The 18,099-nt window shown below is 42.6% G+C and overlaps 2 protein-coding genes and 2 non-coding genes across 5 annotated transcripts; 2 read left to right on the forward strand and 2 right to left on the reverse strand.

The window, feature by feature from the left end:
• Positions 1-102: 102 nt before the first annotated feature.
• Positions 103-7,762, reverse strand: LOC107375324 (caspase-6). Its single transcript, XM_015943784.3, has 8 exons — positions 7,637-7,762; positions 7,347-7,388; positions 2,256-2,298; positions 2,000-2,149; positions 1,841-1,917; positions 1,553-1,728; positions 940-1,084; positions 103-537 (listed from the first exon to the last, which is right to left on the reverse strand). Exons 1-8 carry the CDS (start codon positions 7,665-7,667, stop codon positions 302-304), a joined length of 900 nt encoding a protein of 299 aa, XP_015799270.1. The 5' UTR covers positions 7,668-7,762; the 3' UTR covers positions 103-301.
• An 815-nt stretch (positions 7,763-8,577) lies between these two features.
• Positions 8,578-8,651, forward strand: trnai-aau (transfer RNA isoleucine (anticodon AAU)). The gene has a single exon. It is a non-coding gene; the product is annotated as a tRNA-Ile (tRNA).
• A 270-nt stretch (positions 8,652-8,921) lies between these two features.
• On the forward strand, positions 8,922-8,993 carry trnaq-cug (transfer RNA glutamine (anticodon CUG)). Its single transcript has one exon. It is a non-coding gene; the product is annotated as a tRNA-Gln (tRNA).
• Positions 8,994-9,167: 174 nt separating this feature from the next.
• exosc9 (exosome component 9) lies at positions 9,168-17,432 on the reverse strand. Of its 2 annotated transcripts, none has more exons than XM_070552623.1 (12): positions 17,268-17,432; positions 16,908-17,002; positions 14,293-14,412; positions 14,066-14,168; positions 13,269-13,406; positions 13,104-13,186; positions 12,896-13,028; positions 10,071-10,159; positions 9,835-9,984; positions 9,569-9,744; positions 9,415-9,487; positions 9,168-9,330 (listed from the first exon to the last, which is right to left on the reverse strand). In XM_070552623.1, exons 1-12 carry the CDS (start codon positions 17,331-17,333, stop codon positions 9,267-9,269), a joined length of 1,290 nt encoding a protein of 429 aa, XP_070408724.1. In that variant the 5' UTR covers positions 17,334-17,432; the 3' UTR covers positions 9,168-9,266. The 2 variants fall into 2 exon arrangements, with proteins under 2 accessions (XP_070408724.1, XP_070408723.1); XM_070552622.1 differs by having other exon boundaries at positions 9,415-9,490.
• Positions 17,433-18,099: the final 667 nt, after the last annotated feature.

An 18,099-nucleotide genomic window follows, 5' to 3' on the forward strand; every position in this document is an offset into this window, starting at 1 on the left:
AGTGCGAGTATTGGGATTAGGCAATGCTCTCCGCTCTAGCTGCATTTTTTTAAATCCTTCCTGTGGGCGGGCACGAGCCAAGAGGGGCGAGGCCATGAATGCAAATTCACAGTGTGACATAGGTACGTGAGGATTTTCAAATCCTAGCATTTCACTGTATATTTTCTGTCAGAAGCTAACGCAGGAAGACATTTCATGTTCAGCCTGCATGAAAATTTCTAAGTAACCAATTATAATCAGAAATAATAATTAAAAAGTGTTTTTTCAGTTAACCACACCTTTAACCTGCAGCCCTAGGGCGTTACTTATTTGTTCTAAAATAGAGTTTCTTAGTGAGCATCGAAGCAAAGCAGGGCACTTGCTTCTTCCCAATAGCATTAGGGTCTCTGGCGTTCCCGACAGACCTCATAGACACTTTCCTGTTGACCAGGGTGAGTAACTCTGTAAATTCAAGGGTATTGCCGAACCTCCAAAGCAGCTCACACAGATCCTGGATGTACCAGGAGCCATTGACAGTCTCCCTGTGGGAAAAGTAACCTTGACAAAAAGAATAAATGGAAATTAAACCAATTGAATGAACAGATTAAGTATCAATTGATTCATTCTTTTGTCATGGATTCTTCTTGATACACAGGTTTTTGTAGGAACACAGTCAGGCGTAAAACGTATCAGTTTGCCTAAAGTAGAAATGAACTGAATGAGGAACAGCCTAATATCGCTACCGTGTGTCAAACACATGACGACGAGCACAAAAAGGCAGATGAAAGACGCATCATGCTACTTCCTCTCAAAACCAGAGGACATCCTGCTCAGCAACTTTCTGTGGTCCGCCCATTAGTACAACGTTATGAAGTCTATGATATTTTTCTGACGTCTTCCCTATGTTTAAAAGCAACAAAACAAACAGACCAAAATAATCAAATGATCCAAACAACTTACCCTGAGCCACAGAGTAGCACATGACAAAATCAGCACCAGCAGGGAGTGTGTGGATGGAGCTGGCGTCGACCACCACCTCATTTACCTTATTGTCCACAACATCGCACTGAGTTACCGGCACATCGTGTTTGTCCCCGCGACATGCCTAGTCACACAAAATATGTTTGTTTGCAAAAAAGCATGAAGATTTTTCTAATTTAAAGAGCAACTCACCCCCAAATCAACTCTTTTTTTTCTGATAAACTATATAAATGCGTGTCTGATTGTGCTGCAGACACGTGTAGTCAATAGTTTTGCACTTTAGTTAATTTTAGGTAAAATTTAAATTTTCAGCCTAAAACTGTCAGTGTTGTGCCGTTGTCAGGTAAAAACTCTGCACTGCAGTAGAATTTAAATCTGCCATCGCTATTGGCTAAGAGGTACCCTAGAATGTTAGCTGGTACCTAATGATGTCACAATGTCGTTGTGAGTCTGTGTGTATTTGTTAGCGGCTCCGCCCTCTCGGTCTGCTGGGCAACAGCATTTGTTGCATTTTTCAAACAGGAAGTGGGAGTGGAGTAATACTCTGGTAGGGGGTGACTTGCTCTTTAACTTTGTGCTGCTTTGTGTGTACCTGCATTATGAAGATCTTTGGTTTCCCTACAAGTGTCTTGCACTTGTCTCCTTTAAACATGGCTGTGATCTCCTGGATGTTAATCTTTCCATCGTGGGCGAAAACGTGATCGTCCTCGCCGTGGCTCATGAAGGTGAGCAGAAAGCAGTCGGCGTCCGAATGGTCCTCCTCAGCAGCTGAAGAGACGTCACTCATTAGTGCAACTTTCGACTTTACAACCCAAAACACATCCTGTACAACATTTCAGACCAATGAGTCACTTTTATAAGTGATCATTTATGAAAGTACCTTCATGGATTTTTTCCAGGATCTCCACCTGTTTGAGGTTGTCGTAACACCTCACTTCGAAGTTTAGCTGCTTCAGTCTTTGGAGAAAAAAGTGAGAATTAGTTTAAATCTGGTGAAGAGAAGCCAGTAAACTCTCAGCAGCTGCCCAGTACATTTCACCTTCTCGCCAAGTTGTTGCGATCAGCTTCTGATCCACTTCTGGCACCTAACCCCAGAAGCCAGTAGAAGTAGTCCTGATTAAAGATAAGAGCGAGCCCTCGTTGTTTGTGGCCCATATTGTACTCCTCTGCGGGATCCAGGTTTAAAGAGCTGTTTGAAAAATAAAAGTTAAAAGGCGCTCAAAAATGCTGTTTTGGATGTAAAGGAGAAGGAGATCACAAGCTGATGTCAATACAAAGAAGGAGAAACGTTTTACTTTGTGATGAAGGCATCCGTCTCTGTTAAGTTCTCTGTGCAAACTGCAGAAACAGACATAAATGTACAATTAACTTGTTTGTAACTACAGTAGGAAGCCTAAATCCACTCCCCTTCCAGTCGGCTCAAGGATGTAAGTGAACGGGGTTGGAAAAGATCATTTCTGATCCGCTTTGCCTTACACCCTAAATCACACATATGCTGTACTTCAACTTAACTGATAGATAATTATGTGTGTTTCGACTGTCTGTCACACAGGGATGGGTACCTTTGACATTTGAATCAATTCGGTACTAATTCCCTGTACCAAAGAATCGATACCGGTACTTAACGGTACCAATTTTAGATACTTTTGAGTGTTTAATATTTTAATTCTCTTTTATAATTAAATATATATTTTTCTCAATATATAACCATATTTGACAAATATCACGATTAATAACATACAACTGTTTGTATTTTAACATTGTCCTTGTAGTTTTATAAGCTGATAATTAAACTGAAGCAAACATCTTTACTGTGAACTAAATTTACTGTGTATCTTCATTCCTTTTACCGTCCATTTTCAATTGATTTTACCTACTGGGAAGTTAGAATTTCCGAGGAGAAAGCGAACGCACCATCAGATGATAACAATGGTGGCAATGGAAGCTAACATATCAAGCTAACGTTATCTTAAACAGTTTATTTAGCTGCTGGAGCAGATTAAAACGATGATGCCTCACACTTAGATCGTTGTCGCTGGTTTCATCTTCACCCAATCACCCGTCGCATTTAGTAAAGTGAAGCCTAACTTTAGAGCGCGTTCATGTTCTTCTAGCCGGATATTCGGAATTCCGAGGAGAAAGTGAACGCACCATTAGCGAAACGGAAGCTAACATATCAAGCTAACATTATCTAAAACATTTTATTTAGCTATCGGAGCAGATTAAAACGATGACGCCTCACATTTAGATCGTTGTCGCTGGTTTCATCATCACCCAGTTACCCATCACATTTAGTGAAGTGGACCCAAGCTTTAGCGTGCGTTCTTTCTACCATGCTGCTCTGTTAACAACTGGCTCGCAGCGACCGACGACATAACGCTCTTGTGCATGCGCAGCTGTCTAGGCAAGTTCTCGTTATGAAGGACGGGTACAGAAACAAGGCACCGTTTTAAATGACGTGAATCGGTGCTCAGTCGGTACTATAGAGTTCGGTCGGTACCTTAACAAGTACCGAATTCTGTACCCATCGCTACTGTCACGTAATCCAACCATCCATCCATTCTCGCTAATCCGAGGTCGGGTTGCGGAGGCAGCAGCCTAAGCACAGACGCCCAGACTTCCCTCTGCCGAGCCACTTGGGCCAGCTCCTCTGGGGAGGTATTCCCTGGCCAGGCGAGAGACGTAGTCCCTCCAGCATGTCCTGGGTCTTGCTTTAGATCTCCTACCAGTTGGACGTGCCTGGAAAACCTCACCAGAGAGGCATCCAGGAGGCATCCTGACCAAATGCCCGAGCCACCTCAAGTGGCTCCTCTCAACGTGGAGGAGCAGCGGGTCTATTCCAAGCCCCTCCCGGATGGCCGAGCTTCTCACCCTATCTCGAAGAGAGAGCCCAGCTACTTTGCGGAGAAAACTCATTTCGACCGCTTGTGTCTGCAATCTCATTCTTTCGGTCACCACCCAAAGCTTGTGACCACAGGTGAGGGTAGGAACATAGATCGACCAGTAAATCAAGAGCTTTGCCTTCTGGCTCAGCTCTTTCTTCACCACGACAGACCGGTACAACGCCCATATCACTGCAGACACATCACCAATCCGCCTATCGATCTTACGCTCCAGTTTTCCCTCACTCGTGAACAAGAACCCGAAATACTTAAACTCCTCCACTTGAGGCAGGACCTCATCCCTGACCCGAAGAAGGCATTCTACCCTTGACATTGTCGCGTAATTTAAGATTTACAGGTCCTTCTCAAAAAATTAGGATATTGTGATAAAGTTCATTATTTTCTGTAATGTACTGATAAACATTAGACTTTCATATATATTAGATTCATCACACAAAACTGAAGTAGTTCAAGCCTTTTATTGTTTCTAATGTTGATGATTTTGGCGTACAGCTCATGAAAACCCAAAATTCCTAATTCCCATCTCAAAAAATTAGCATATTTCATCCGACCAATAAAAGAAAAGTGTTTTTAGTATAAAAAAGTCAACCTTCTAATAATCATGTTCAGTTATGCACTCAATACTTGGTCGGGAATCCTTTAGCAGAAATGACTGCTTCAATGCGGCGTGGCATGGAGGCAATCAGCCTGTGGCACTGCTGAGGTGTTCTGGAGGCCCAGGATGCTTCGATAGCGGCCTTAAGCTCATCCAGAGTGTTGGGTATTGTGTCTCTCAACTTTCTCTTCACAATATCCCACAGGTTCTCTACGGGGTTCAGGTCAGGAGAGTTGGCAGGCCAGTTGAGCACAGTAATATCATGGTCAGTAAACCATTTACCAGTGGTGTTGGCACTGAGAGCAGGTGCCAGGTCGTGCTGAAAAATGAAATCTTCATCTCCATTAAGCTTTTCAGCAGATGGAAGCATGAAGTGCTCCAACATCTCCTGATAGCTAGCTGCATTGACCCTGCCCTTGATAAAACACAGTGGACCAACACCAGCAGCTGGCATGGCGCCCCAGACCATCACTGACTGTGGGTACTTGACACTGGACTTCAGGCATGTTGGCATTTCCCTCTGCCCATTCTTCCTCCAGACTCTGGCACCTTGATTTCTGAATGACGTGCAAAATTTGCTTTCATCCAAAAAAAGTACTTTGGACCACTGAGCAACAGTCCAGTGCTGCTTCTCTGTAGCCCAGGTCAGGCGCTTCTGCCGCTGTTTCTGGTTCAAAAATGGCTTGACCTGGGGAATGCGGCACCTGTAGCCCATTTCCTGCACACGCCTGTACACGGTGGCTCTGGATGTTTCTACTCCAGACTCAGTCCACTGCTTCCACAGGTCCCCCAAGGTCTGGAATCGGTCCTTCTCCACAATCTTCCTCAGGGTCCGGTCACCTCTTCTTGTTGTGCATTATTTTCTGCCACACTTTTTCCTTCCCACAGACTTCCCACTGAGGTGCCTTGATACAGCACTCTGGGAACAGCCTATTCGTTCAGAAATTTCTTTCTGTGTCTTACCCTCTTGCTTGAGGGTGTCAATGATGGCCTTCTGGACAGCAGTCAGGTCAGCAGTCTTACCCATGATTGCGGTTTTGAGTAATGAACCAGGCTGGGAGTTTTTAAAAGCCTCAGGAATCTTTTGCAGGTTTTTAGAGTTTATTAGTTGATTCAGATGATTAAGTATATAGCTTGTTTAGAGAACATTTTCATGATATGCTAATTTTTTTAGATAGGAATTTTGGGTTTTCATGAGCTGTATGCCAAAATCATCAATATTAGAAACAATAAAAGGCTTGAACTACTTCAGTTGTGTGTAATGAATCTAATTTATATGAAAGTCTAATGTTTATCAGTACATTACAGAAAATAATGAACTTTATCACAATATGCTAATTTTTGAGAAGGACCTGTATTTGATTGTGAAAATCACCGCAGAATCTCATCTCCTCCAGTGTAGCTGCTACTTACCACACGACCAGATTGATTGTGGTTTTCTCCACGTTTAATGCTTTTTATTTCATCCTGAAAGAAGGATGTGAAGCTCGCTAAACTCCAGCCGTTTTTCTCCTCCTTCTCTGGTTTGATGACGTAAATCAGTGTTTCCCAACCCCGGTCCTCAGGGCCCACCGTCCTGCATGTTTTCCATGTTGCCTTTTTAAAACACCAGTGTTTCCCTGCTGCCACACACCTGAAGAGTGAATAACAGGCATTTGCAGCATTTGATGTCGTCTTGAGGAGCCGATGTAAATCAGGTGTGTTGAAGCAGAGACATGGAAAACATGTAGGAGTGTGCCCTGAGGACCAGGGTTGGGAAACATGTAAATGTTGTGAAATGAGAAGTTGGAGTCCTCTACTTGTTTTCACCAAACCTAAATTTACTTTTGCCACCTGTCAAAAATAAGCCCTTTCTTGGCATCAGAGCATGTCTTTACAATTCAGGGACTTCTTATGTGAAATCCATGATGGCACATATCAAAACGGGATCTGAAAATAACTGTCATTGGTTCGTTGACTCCCCCTTTGGCTGTAGGGGACCCATGGACCCTAAGTTAGTAGATGGGCATGATTGGCTCTTTAAACTGTTGCAAAAGCACTTTAAAATAATTGTTACCCAATTCAGTTTGAAGTGCATGCGAGTCAAGCAGCCATTGTTTCACAATATTTAAATAATAACTGATTTAAAATGAAGCGGGAAGCAATGAATAACTTATTATATAGGTAACATTTTTACTTTCCTGTAAAAGTTTACTTTTAATTTATTTCATTCTTTGTGAATCATGTTTTAGGTTTATTTAACCAGTCTATCATCATCAATGCAAGATTTTTGCATGTCAGACATGTTCACAGAACTTTAATCAAACATCTTTGATTTAGTTTTTTTTAACATGACTTCTCAATAGCTTTCATATTTTGTCATGTTAAGACTGACACTTCTTATTTGTTTTTAGCTTGTTAGAATTACAAGCACCTTGGAATATACTGTTGTGTTCAAGTTCAATAACTTATTACATAGTTGTATCAGTTTAAAAAATAAACTCATCTGCTTTGTTCGCACCTCATTTTTTTAACAGGTCCCATTGTTTTCACACACAGTTCGTCTGGACTGCCCAACAGTATAATGGCGGTGTTTACACTGCTGCAAGATTTATGATTAAAAAAAAACTTGCTCTGCATGTCAGCAACAGGACAAACCCTCATAAAATGTGAACTCAGAGGTTTTATTATGAGATTTACTAACTTGTTCCGTTTTCACTTCATACTGAAAGCACTCAGGTAAACCTACAATAAACCTATACAGAGCATGAGAGATTAAATTACCCACATGAAACATCTGAAAACAACCTGAACCCTTTTATTAATAATTTACTTATACAATAAATAGATTGCATTGTTTCACTTTTGTTCTGACTGAGGTACAACCCGCACGTTTAAAGGTTACTCACCTTTGCTGTCAGTGGTTGTCTTACTGTCATTTGCAGCACTTCCTGGTAGGGTGTGTCAGACAACAAAGAAAAACTCTTAGATCCTCAAAAAGAAATGACCTGACCGACATTATAGAATAAAACTTATATGGTGAATTTATCAAGCTAAAGAAATCTCACTTTCTTTGTATAACAGCACAATAAGTTTAACTGGAAGCTAAATAACATTGAAAAGTAAAAGCAGGTTAGAATGGCTAGAAACAGTAAAGACATGTCAAGGTTTTGAATTACAGATGTATTAAAATTTTTACCTCCGCTGCTAGCCTCCGACTTGTTAGACATGTTCACAGAACTTTAAATTTCCGATTCTAACACCGAACCCGAACAAGAAGAGAACCAACTCACGTCTGGCCCCGCCCCTAGGATGTGATTGGCTCAATACAAATATCAATACACGATTGGTCCTGGGAACTGTCAGTCAAAAAGCAAGGCGGAAGGAAACGTTAAGTTCTTATTTTGACATTCCTTATACCAAAAGACGTAAAAGTTGAATGAATCTTTTCAAGTTTCGTAAAGTTCACTTGTTTATAAACAGGAAGAGGGGTTACAAAATGTGAACAAAGAAAACAAATCAAAGGAAATTACAGCATTATGTTACAGAAAAACCATGAAAACTACAGTCAAAAATATAATAAAAAAAAAGACCTTTTTAGCTTCTCTGTTTCTGTTATGCATTACATCTGCCATAATTAGCTAAGGCAGAATTGGTAGAAAGAGCTGAATGAGGAGAAGGTAGTGATGAAGAATCAACCAAAGATCACACCAAAGCCAGCCTGAATAGGTGAGTGTTCTGCTTCTTTTTAAAGGAGAGCTCTGAGTCCACTGATCTCAGGCTCAGGGGGAGAGAGTTCCAGATTCTGGGGGCCAGCCTTTGACCTTTAGCCTGGTGTGCTGAACAACCAGTGGTATTTGGACCTCAGTTGGTCAATGGACCTCAGGGACCTGCTGGGGGTGTGAGGACTGAGAAGATCCCTAAAAACCAGAACCAGGATCTTGAAATTAACCCTGAAGTTGACTGGCAGCCAGTGAAGCTGGAGGAGAAGTGGGGTGATGTGGGTGTGTTTTGAGTATTTGGTCAAAAGCTGAGCACACACAGTTGCGTTTCAACTAACCACGGTAAGCAAAAACTACTTCAAAAAACTGATGACTACATTCCTTCTATTTAACAAAACCTGTCATCAGATCTCATCACGGCCGGTTAGCTCAGTTGGTTAGAGCGTGGTGCTAATAACGCCAAGGTCGCGGGTTCGATCCCCGTACGGGCCACTTAGTTATTTTTACTCTGTCCAAATCCGTCATTATTTTAACCATAAATGATCTGCACTTATGTGACGCCAGAGGACTCCACAACGCATTTCACTAGGCAAGGCAGCTTTATTTATATTGCACATTTCATACACAGAGGCAATTCAATGTGCTACTGGCATTCATTTAACGAAAGATATCTGTTGTGTCTGCAAACCTAAACAGAAACAAATTAACAGTATGTCTCTGCTGCTTTTCAATAGGAAGGAGTTCGCCCGACGATGCCAGTATGGTTCCATGGTGTAATGGTTAGCACTCTGGACTCTGAATCCAGCGATCCGAGTTCAAATCTCGGTGGAACCTGATTATTTTTAACGTAAATTGGTTTGTTTTTTTTATCACTCCACCATCACATCTACACGGTGAATTTTTGTCTAAGCGTGAATCTCGTGTGTTATCGTGAACCTGACTCATGACTTATTTAAGTTTCTTATGAGTGACATATGATGGACAAACTTTTGATTCGCGCAACAATGATTCTAGAAATGTAAAAAATAAATTTATTTGAATCAGTTTTAAGCCTTTTTCGATATCATATTATTGTAGTATTTTCTCTGTTTCGGTTTCAAGCTGCGGTCATTTCTTCTGGCGTTTCTTGGATGCTGCTGCCCCCTTCTGGTCAGATCTGGACCCAGAATTCCTGAAGAAGAAAAAAATCAGAAACCGGTGAGATTAGTTTAATTTATCAACCTCCTCGGCTTCATATCAAACAAATAGATGTTACTTTGATTTCTCTGTCGTCTCTGGATAAAGTATGACCACCTCCTCTTCCTCACTGTCTGAAATCTCCACCACAGCTGCTGTAAGACAAAACACATTAAAGTTCAATTATAATTTTTTTTCTTCTTCCATGACTTTTAGTTATGAAAACAAATAACCTTCTTTCTTGTCTTTTTCTGACAGTTTTATCTGTGTCACTTCTTCCACTTGGTCATCTCCACTGCTCTCCTCCTCCTCATCATCATCATCTTCTTCTTCCTCCTCCAGTCCCCAGCTCTGCAGACCCTGACCCACCTGACCAACACCTGGCACCGGCACCACTGGGGATGGGACTCTGGTATGGGTGTGTGGTTAGGGAGACTAACTGTCAGAAACAAAAACAAATGCCGTTCCTTTTTTGTCCTTTCATTTCAGTTCAGGATACGTTGGGGGCGGGGCTTCATCTCCCTGGAGGATCACCCCACTTCCTGTTTGGCTCACGTTGGTCATCTCTACATCGGTCTGGTCCATTTTCAGAGCTGTGATCCGATCCTGAGGCATGGACTCGGCAAAGCCACATTTACCACCTGCCTTCCTGGAACGTTTCAAACACATCATTCAAATGTAGCCTCTAAAGGGAATTGTGGGTAATGTAGTAATAAATAGGAGACAGCCACTCACCTGGCAGCCTTGTCATTTAACAAGGCTTGACTGATGAGTTCAGTGATTTCAGACACTTTGACGCTGGCTATTTTACTGCATCTCATAACCTACAACAACACAGAGCAAAAACATGCTGATGGATTCAACTAGGAATTAAATTATTAAACAAAGTCTTTTTTCAAAGAATTCCTTCTAAATATACTTCAGACTGACACGTGGGAGTCACAAGAAGAAGAAGAAGAAGAAAATATCATTTCTATAGCACCTCTCAAGATAAAAATCACAAGGCGCTTCACAAAAACAAAAATGTTAAAATATAAAAAACAATTTAGAAAATGGTTAAAAATATATTTAAAATGAGCAAAAAATAGACAATTGTGATCAAAAAAATGTTAAGAAAGAGAGAGTGAATAGGAAAGAGGGAAATCAGTGGATCCTGAGGAAGGTGGAATAGGTGGGGAGAGCAGAATAAAGAGAGAGAGGTGAAGAAGGTCATACAAAAGCCAGCTTGAACAAGTGAGTCTTCAGCTGCTTTTTAAAGGAGACCACTGAGTCCACTGATCTCAGGCTCAGGGTGAGAGAGGTCCAGAGTCTGGGGGCGACAGCAGCAGATGATCTGTCACCTTTGGTCTTTGGCCTGGTGCTGCACAACCAGTAGGCTTTGATCACTGGACCTCAGGGACCTGCTGGGGGTGTAGGGACTAAGAAGATCACCAATGTAAGATGGTGCTTGTCCATGTAAGGCCCTATAGACCAGAACCAGGATCTTGAAATGAACCCTGAAGTTGACTGGCAGCCAGTGAAGCTGGAGGAGAAGCGGGGTGATGTGGGTGTGTTTGGAGGACTTGGTCAGAAGCCGAGCACAGGCGTTCTGAACCACCTGTAGACGGTTCAGGGAGGTTCTGCTCAGACACGTGAAAAGAGAGTTACAGTAGTCTAAGCGTGAGGAGATGAAGGAGTGGAGAACCGTCTCAAGTTCAGAGCGGGACAGAATGGGACTCAGCTTAGCAACGTTCCTGAGATGGAAGAAGGAAGAGCCAACAAGAGAACTGACATGAGAATCCAGGGTGAGAGCTGGGTCAAAGGTCACGCCAAGATTCCTGACGGAGGGTTTGGTGTGGGAAGCAAGCTGACCAAGAGAGTCTCTGACTTTGGGAACCAGCTTGTCTGGGGCACAGATGAGGATCTCAGTCTTATCTTCATTCAGCTGAAGAAAGCTCCCACCATCCAGGTTTTGATAGAGTCTAAGCAGGTGTGTAACAGCTGCAGCTTAGACATCTCATGGGGCTTAAAGGAGATGTACAGTTGGATGTCATCTGTGTAAAGATGGTAGGAGATTCCTTTGAAGGAGCTCAGGATGTGCTGAAGAGGAAGCAGACAGAGGAGGAAGAGCAGAGGCCCCAGCACAGAACCTTGTGGGACACCATGGGTAAGGGAGGTGGTGGAGGACCTAAACTTGGAGACTGCCACAGAAAAGGAGCCCTCAGAGAGATAAGAGGAGAACCACTCCAGAGCAGATCCTGATAGGCCTACCCAGTCTCTCAGCCTCTCCAGTAGCAGGTGATGGTCAACAGTGTCAAAGGCTGCAGTCAGGTCCAGCAGGACCAGAACCAGAACCCTGCATCACTGTGAGTCAGAAGGTCATTAGAGACCCTAAGAAGAGCGGTTTCAGTAGAATGAACTCTACGAAAACCTGACTGGAAGCTATCATAGATGTTCTGTTCATCAAGAGCAGCTGTGAGTTGTTTAGCCACAACCTTTTCCAAGATCTTGGAGATGAACGGAAGTTTAGAGATGGGTCTGAAGCTGCTATGGAGAGAGGGGTCGAGACTCGGTGTTTTAAGAAGCGGGTGGATTACAGCGTTCTTAAAGTAGGCAGGGACCTGACCAGAGACCAGAGAAGCATTAGTTATAGAGAGCATGCTGGGACCGATCGAGGGGGCATGCAGAGGTCTTCATAGAGTTAACTAGTTTGGTTAACTCAGGCAAAGAAACAGGAGCAAAGCTATCTAGGATGATGGGCCTGGTTGGAGTCGGGAGAGGCGGTGATAAGGCTGAAGGAGAGATGCTAGATCTATCCTTACTGACTTTGTCCACAAAGAAAGACAGAAAGTTCTCACAGTCTGCAACAGAGTGGATGGAGGCTGTAGGAGAGGCAGGAGAGACGATGCTGCTGATGGTGTTAAACAGCACCTTGGGGTTCCCTTTGCTCTGGGACACCAGGTTGGAGAAACAGGAAACCGTAGCATCTCTGACTGCAGAGTTAAAGGATGTCAGAAGATCCTTTAGGTGCAGCAGATGGACGTGGAGATGGGTTTTCTTCCATAAGTGCTCAATTTTTCTTCATTGGCGCTTTAGGCTGCGAAGGCTGTCATTAAACCAGGGAGTAGGGTTCACTGCAGGAACTGATCTGGTTCTGACAGGACAGATGTTGTCCAGAATGGAGAGGCAGTGCTCGTTAAACTGAGAAGTTAAGGAAACTAGGGGCCGAAATGATAGAAAAACTGTTATTCTAGAACTTTTCAGAACGAGGGTCAAAATCATCACATTGTTGGTCCTTGTGGCTCACAAAAATTTGTTTTTTTTTCTGTTTGAAAAATGTAAAAGTTATTTTTATGGTGATTTAGTTTTATTTGTACTCCTCCAAATAGTGTCAAATTAAGAATTTTAGTAAAATTGTGAACACAAAATGTCAGACAGAATCAATCTACGTGAACAGCCAACCAGAGAAACTAAAGTCATTATTTGAGAAATGCAATTTGGGGACCACAAAAATTCATTGTGAAGGCTGCAAATGGCCCACAGGCCACAATTTGAACATCCCGGTTCTAGAATGTGCTGACCTGGTCTTTGAGCAGCATGATGCCCCCGCTGGACTGGATGGAGCAGATCTCTCTGTGTTTGTTCATAGCGATCATCAACAAGCCGTCCATTACTCGCTCCTCGCGCTCACATGGGTCCACCAGCAGAAATGTTCTACAGGGACAAGAATGTGCTCGTGTTGTTGTTGTGTATTGTTGTTCTAGATCAGTAAACGTTGCATTGTTTTACCCCTGTTGAAAGAAGGCAAAGCTGACACTGATGGGCATGTGGTAGACGCTCAGAGGGATCGGGTCTCTCTCCTCTGGACTGAACTGAGGAGATTAAGATGTCTGAGTAAGAGAAAGCCGAGTTTAAAGTAGCTCCTCTGCGGAGTTGTGCTTCCTGCTGGCTCACCACCGTCACTTCTTCTCCCTGGATCGCTACGTCAGGACGCCTGAAGTGGCACAGAGCCGTGATGGCGGCTACGCTGGCGGCATCCATCAGGTTTCCATCGTTGTTCAGGGTGTGAACATCCACTCTGACCTGCCACACCTGATCACAGAGACAGCAGCACCACCACCACTATCATCATCATCATCATCATCATCATCATCTTCCATCAGCAAGAACATTTTGCATCTCTCTCTCTCTCTCTCTCTCTCTCTCTCTCTCTCTCTCTCTCTCTCTCTCTCTCTCTCTCTCTCTCTCTCTCTCTCTCTCTCTCTCTCTCTCTCTCTCTCTCTCTCTCTCTCTCTCTCTCTCTCTCTCTCTCTCTCTCTCTCTCTCTCTCTCTCTCTCTCTCTCTCTCTCTCTCTCTCTCTCTCTCTCTCTCTCTCTCTCTCTCTCTCTCTCTCTCTCTCTCTCTCTCTCTCTCTCTCTCTCTCTCTCTCTCTCTCTCTCTCTCTCTCTCTCTCTCTCTCTCTCTATATATATATATATACACACACACGTCATAAATATTAAATAACACATGAGTGTTTTCCTAATAACTGCAGATTTCCTCTAATGCTTTTATACTGAAGTCGAGTCATTTCTGCAGCAGTGAGCCAGAAGAGTCTCTGGGGACTTTTGCATCTTAGGTGAAAACCTGTTTAGGATTAAAGCGTCTGCTGAATGACTAAACATGAACAATGACGTGAGGAAAAGCTCAAAAACAGCTTGGTAATCTGCCAGGAGGTGGTGTGTGTTTGTGTATCCTGGCTTTCTGTCACCTTCTCTCCAGACACCACACACAGCGACTCAGTATCGATGCACTTGGAGTTCCTCAGGCACCTCTCCAGCTGTCTGTTCAGCTTCACCGACAGCTCCGACTGTCTGCAGGGACACAAATCCCACGGATGATTTTCTGCTCCAGCAGGCCGGCTCCACATTACAGCGTGTAATGAATCAGCGTCGTTAAACAGGAGGGGATGAAAACAAACACACAAGTCGTCCTCACCGGCCCTGCTCGAACGATGGCGAGGCCATGGGTGACAGCTCGATGTTGAAGAACAGGATTCCCTCAGTGGGCCGGTTCTCTTTAGGCGCCACCAACTCACACGACACCTGAGCCATGACCCTGAGAAGAGGTCAGAAACAGTTTACTCCTCGTGGACATGCTTGTCGTGTAAATCTGCCCTTATTGGATTCATCCGTCACCCTCAGGAGAAAGGAAACTGCTTTTAATGTTCAGGGACAACCCAGAAACCACCAAGTCTCAACATCAACGTGAGCGGGGCTCTTGCTCCAAACTGAAACCTTTGCTTCCCACACGGGTGCGCCGGATCACTGTGAGGATTTCAGACTAAAGAACTCTGAAGCAACTGTCGTGCACGGCAGAGGTGGTGTCATGTTGTGGTACTGGTGCACGGAACAAAGAGAAACGGGAGGAGAGATGACTGACGGACAGAGACATTTCCATGCTGCTAACTCTTTTCTCTTGGAGGGACAAACCCTTAAAAGCATCTAAAGGTCACAGACAAGGGTCGATTCTAGATTATATTAAAGTGACAATGTGTAGTTTTTACCATTAATCTCTGGAAATATCCATTGAAATGTTGTAAATGAATTAAAAAGTGCCCAGTTGTTGACAAATAGTGGTTGTTTCATAACATGCAGTGGGGCAAAAAAGTATTTAGTCAGCCACCGATTGTGCAAGTTCTCCCACTTAAAATGATGACAGAGGTCAGTAATTTACATCATAGGTGCACTTCAACTGTGAGAGACAGAATGTGGAAAAAAAATCCATGAATTCACATGGCAGGATTTTTAAAGAATTTATTTGTAAATCAGGGTGGAAAATAAGTATTTGGTCACTTCAGACAAGGAAAATCTCTGGCTCTCACAGACCTGTAACGTCTTCTTTAAGAAGCTTTTCTGTCCTCCACTCATTACCTGTATTAATGGCACCTGTTTGAACTCATTATCTGTATAAAAGACACCTGTCCACAGCCTCAAACAGTCAGACTCCAAACTCCACTATGGCCAAGACCAAAGAGCTTTCGAAGGACACCAGGAAAAGAATTGTAGACCTGCACCAGACTGGGAAGAGTGAATCTACAATAGGCAAGCAGCTTGGTGAGAAAAGATCAATTGTGGGAGCAATTATCAGAAAATGGAAGACATACAAGACCACTGATAATCTCCCTCGATCTGGGGCTCCACGCAAGATCTCATCCCGTGGGGTCAAAATGATCATGAGAACGGTGAGCAAGAATCCCAGAACCACACGGGGGGACCTGGTGAATGACCTGCAGAGGGCTGGGACCACAGTAACAAAGGTCACCATCAGTAACACATTACAACGTCAGGGAATCAAATCCTGCAGTGCCAGACGTGTTCCGCTGCTGAAGCCAGTGCATGTCCAGGCCTGTCTGAAGTTTGCCAGAGAGCACATGGATGATACAGCAGAGGATTGGGAGAATGTCATGTGGTCAGATGAAACCAAAGTAGAACTTTTTGGTATAAACTCAACTCGTCGTGTTTGGAGGAAGAAGAATACTGAGTTGCATCCCAAGAACACCATACCTACTGTGAAGCATGGGGGTGGGAACATCATGCTTGGGGCTGTTTTTCTGCTAAGGGGACAGGACGACTGATCCGTGTTAAGGACAGAATGAATGGGGCCATGTTTCGTGAGATTCTGAGCCAAAACCTCCTTCCATCAGTGAGAGCTTTGAAGATGAAACGTGGCTGGGTCTTCCAACACGACAATGATCACAAACACACCGCCCGGGCAACAAAGGAGTGGCTCCGTAAGAAGCATTTGAAAGTCCTGGAGTGGCCTAGCCAGTCTCCAGACCTCAACCCCATAGAAAATCTGTGGAGGGAGTGGAAAGTCCGTGTTGCTCGGCGACAGCCCCAAAACATCACTGCTCTCGAGAAGATCTGCATGGAGGAATGGGCCAAAATACCAGCTACTGTGTGTGCAAACCTGGTAAAGACCTATAGTAATCGTTTGACCTCTGTTATTGCCAACAAAGGTTATGTTACAAAGTATTGAGTTGAATTTTTGTTATTGACCAAATACTTATTTTCCACCCTGATTTACAAATAAATTCTTTAAAAATCCTTCCATGTGAATTCATGGATTTTTTTTCACATTCTGTCTCTCACAGTTGAAGTGTACCTATGATGTAAATTACTGACCTCTGTCATCATTTTAAGTGGGAGAACTTGCACAATCGGTGGCTGACTAAATACTTTTTTGCCCCACTGTATAGCCATAAAAATTGGGTTTAAAATGCATAGGAGTGGGTCTAAGTCTCTGGGTGACACAATATTGGATGCCATGTTTCCTTTTACGGAAGCCCGTGAGGACAGAATGCATTCACTGATTTGTAACTAATAGTTACAAAACTTTCAGCATTAATAAACGTTGTTCTTTTACATGTTTATCTCTTCACTCATTGCAAGGGATGAAAGGGAATCTGATGTTCTTGTTATTTTGATGAAGGTTGCACTCCCAAGGATTTTTGACCCTAACAGTTCCTCGTGTTGATTTTAGAGACAACATGTTAGTCAGTATTAGAATCATTCAGCAGCTTTCATCACATTACCAAACCCCAGAATCACCTGGTTTGCCCCAGATCCACAAAGCAGCATCCATAATCAGTCCCAAAAGTGATTTTCAACTTTCTGTAGTCATAGGTCTGTCGTCCATCGAGCCGCTAAAAGACACGAACAAAAAACAGTAAACAGAACTTTAGCTAGTTTCTTCAAAAACAATAGTTGGAACTTGGAAAATTAAATGACTTAATTTCGGTTACAACGTTTTTATCTTAAACATTTCTGTGACAATTTTGGTGTGAATTCTCACTTCTAAAGATACAATCATGAATAGAAGCACGGATTTTTTTCAGTTTTTCCATTCAACGTTCTGGATGTGGAGGTTGTTTTCTTAGCTACTTTGATGATAAACGTTTTAAAACGCACCTTTTTCTCTTCGATTGCTCTCAGTAAGAAGTCTCGCTCGCAGTTGGAAAGCGGCGTTTCTTTCATGATTGTTGTTATTTGCTGTTTCTGGTGAAAATCAAATTATTCTCAACTGACATGCGGGAACCACCTATTTACGCAATTCGCGCATGCGCGACGAAACAATATACGGCTTTACCGTATGTCGCAAATGAACCCAAATCTTTTTTTTTTCTTTTTTTTTTAGAGAAGATAACATACAAACAAAATGCACCGTACATTATATATTCAAACGATAATCATTACATGCATATTAAACATTTTCACGTATATGAAAAAAAGAAAATCTAAAGATGGGGTCACATAATTAACAGATTATTAACTTACTAACTCAAAATCTTCTACAAAGGAAATAAACAAATCTGCCTTTTTCTTTTTAACTAAATTCAACGATTTAATTAATAATTTTAAGTCGTTTTTCCAATAGGCTAGTGTTGGTTTGGTCTTAAAAATTGACATTTATGTATAAATTGTTTGCACAAAATTAATAACACATTAACACCATAATTAACTTTCTTTTTTTCAAAAACACTCCAAACATTGTCATATTTAAGGTAAATGGGGCAATTTGAATCCCACTAGAACAAAGCCAGGCATGAAAATCTAACCAAAATATTTGTATAAAGTTGCACAAAAAAAATTGATGGTCTAAGTCCTCCTCTTCTGTTTCACAAAATACACAATTACCAGCTTCTATATTGAATCTATCCCCAAGGAGTCTATTTGTTGGGTAAATGTTATTCAAAATTTTAAATAGGACTTCTTTCCCTTTAGGAGCGATATGTGAACCCAA

Source organism: Nothobranchius furzeri, chromosome 6, assembly GCF_043380555.1.
Source record: "Nothobranchius furzeri strain GRZ-AD chromosome 6, NfurGRZ-RIMD1, whole genome shotgun sequence".
Classification (NCBI taxonomy): Eukaryota; Metazoa; Chordata; class Actinopteri; order Cyprinodontiformes; family Nothobranchiidae; genus Nothobranchius; species Nothobranchius furzeri.

Coding starts and splice junctions, on each gene's coding strand:
- LOC107375324 (XM_015943784.3), bottom strand. CDS start 7,667: ATGTCTAACAAGTCGGAGGCTAGCAGCGGAG. Junction 1,729..1,840: donor CCTGGAAAAAATCCATGAAG/GTACTTTCATAA, acceptor ACGTCTCTTCAG/CTGCTGAGGAGGACCATTCG. Junction 538..939: donor GTGCTACTCTGTGGCTCAGG/GTAAGTTGTTTG, acceptor CTTTTTGTCAAG/GTTACTTTTCCCACAGGGAG.
- exosc9 (XM_070552622.1), bottom strand. CDS start 17,333: ATGAAAGAAACGCCGCTTTCCAACTGCGAGCGAGACTTCTTACTGAGA. Junction 13,029..13,103: donor TTTGCCTTCTTTCAACAGGG/GTAAAACAATGC, acceptor TTGTCCCTGTAG/AACATTTCTGCTGGTGGACC. Junction 9,985..10,070: donor TTAAATGACAAGGCTGCCAG/GTGAGTGGCTGT, acceptor GAAACGTTCCAG/GAAGGCAGGTGGTAAATGTG.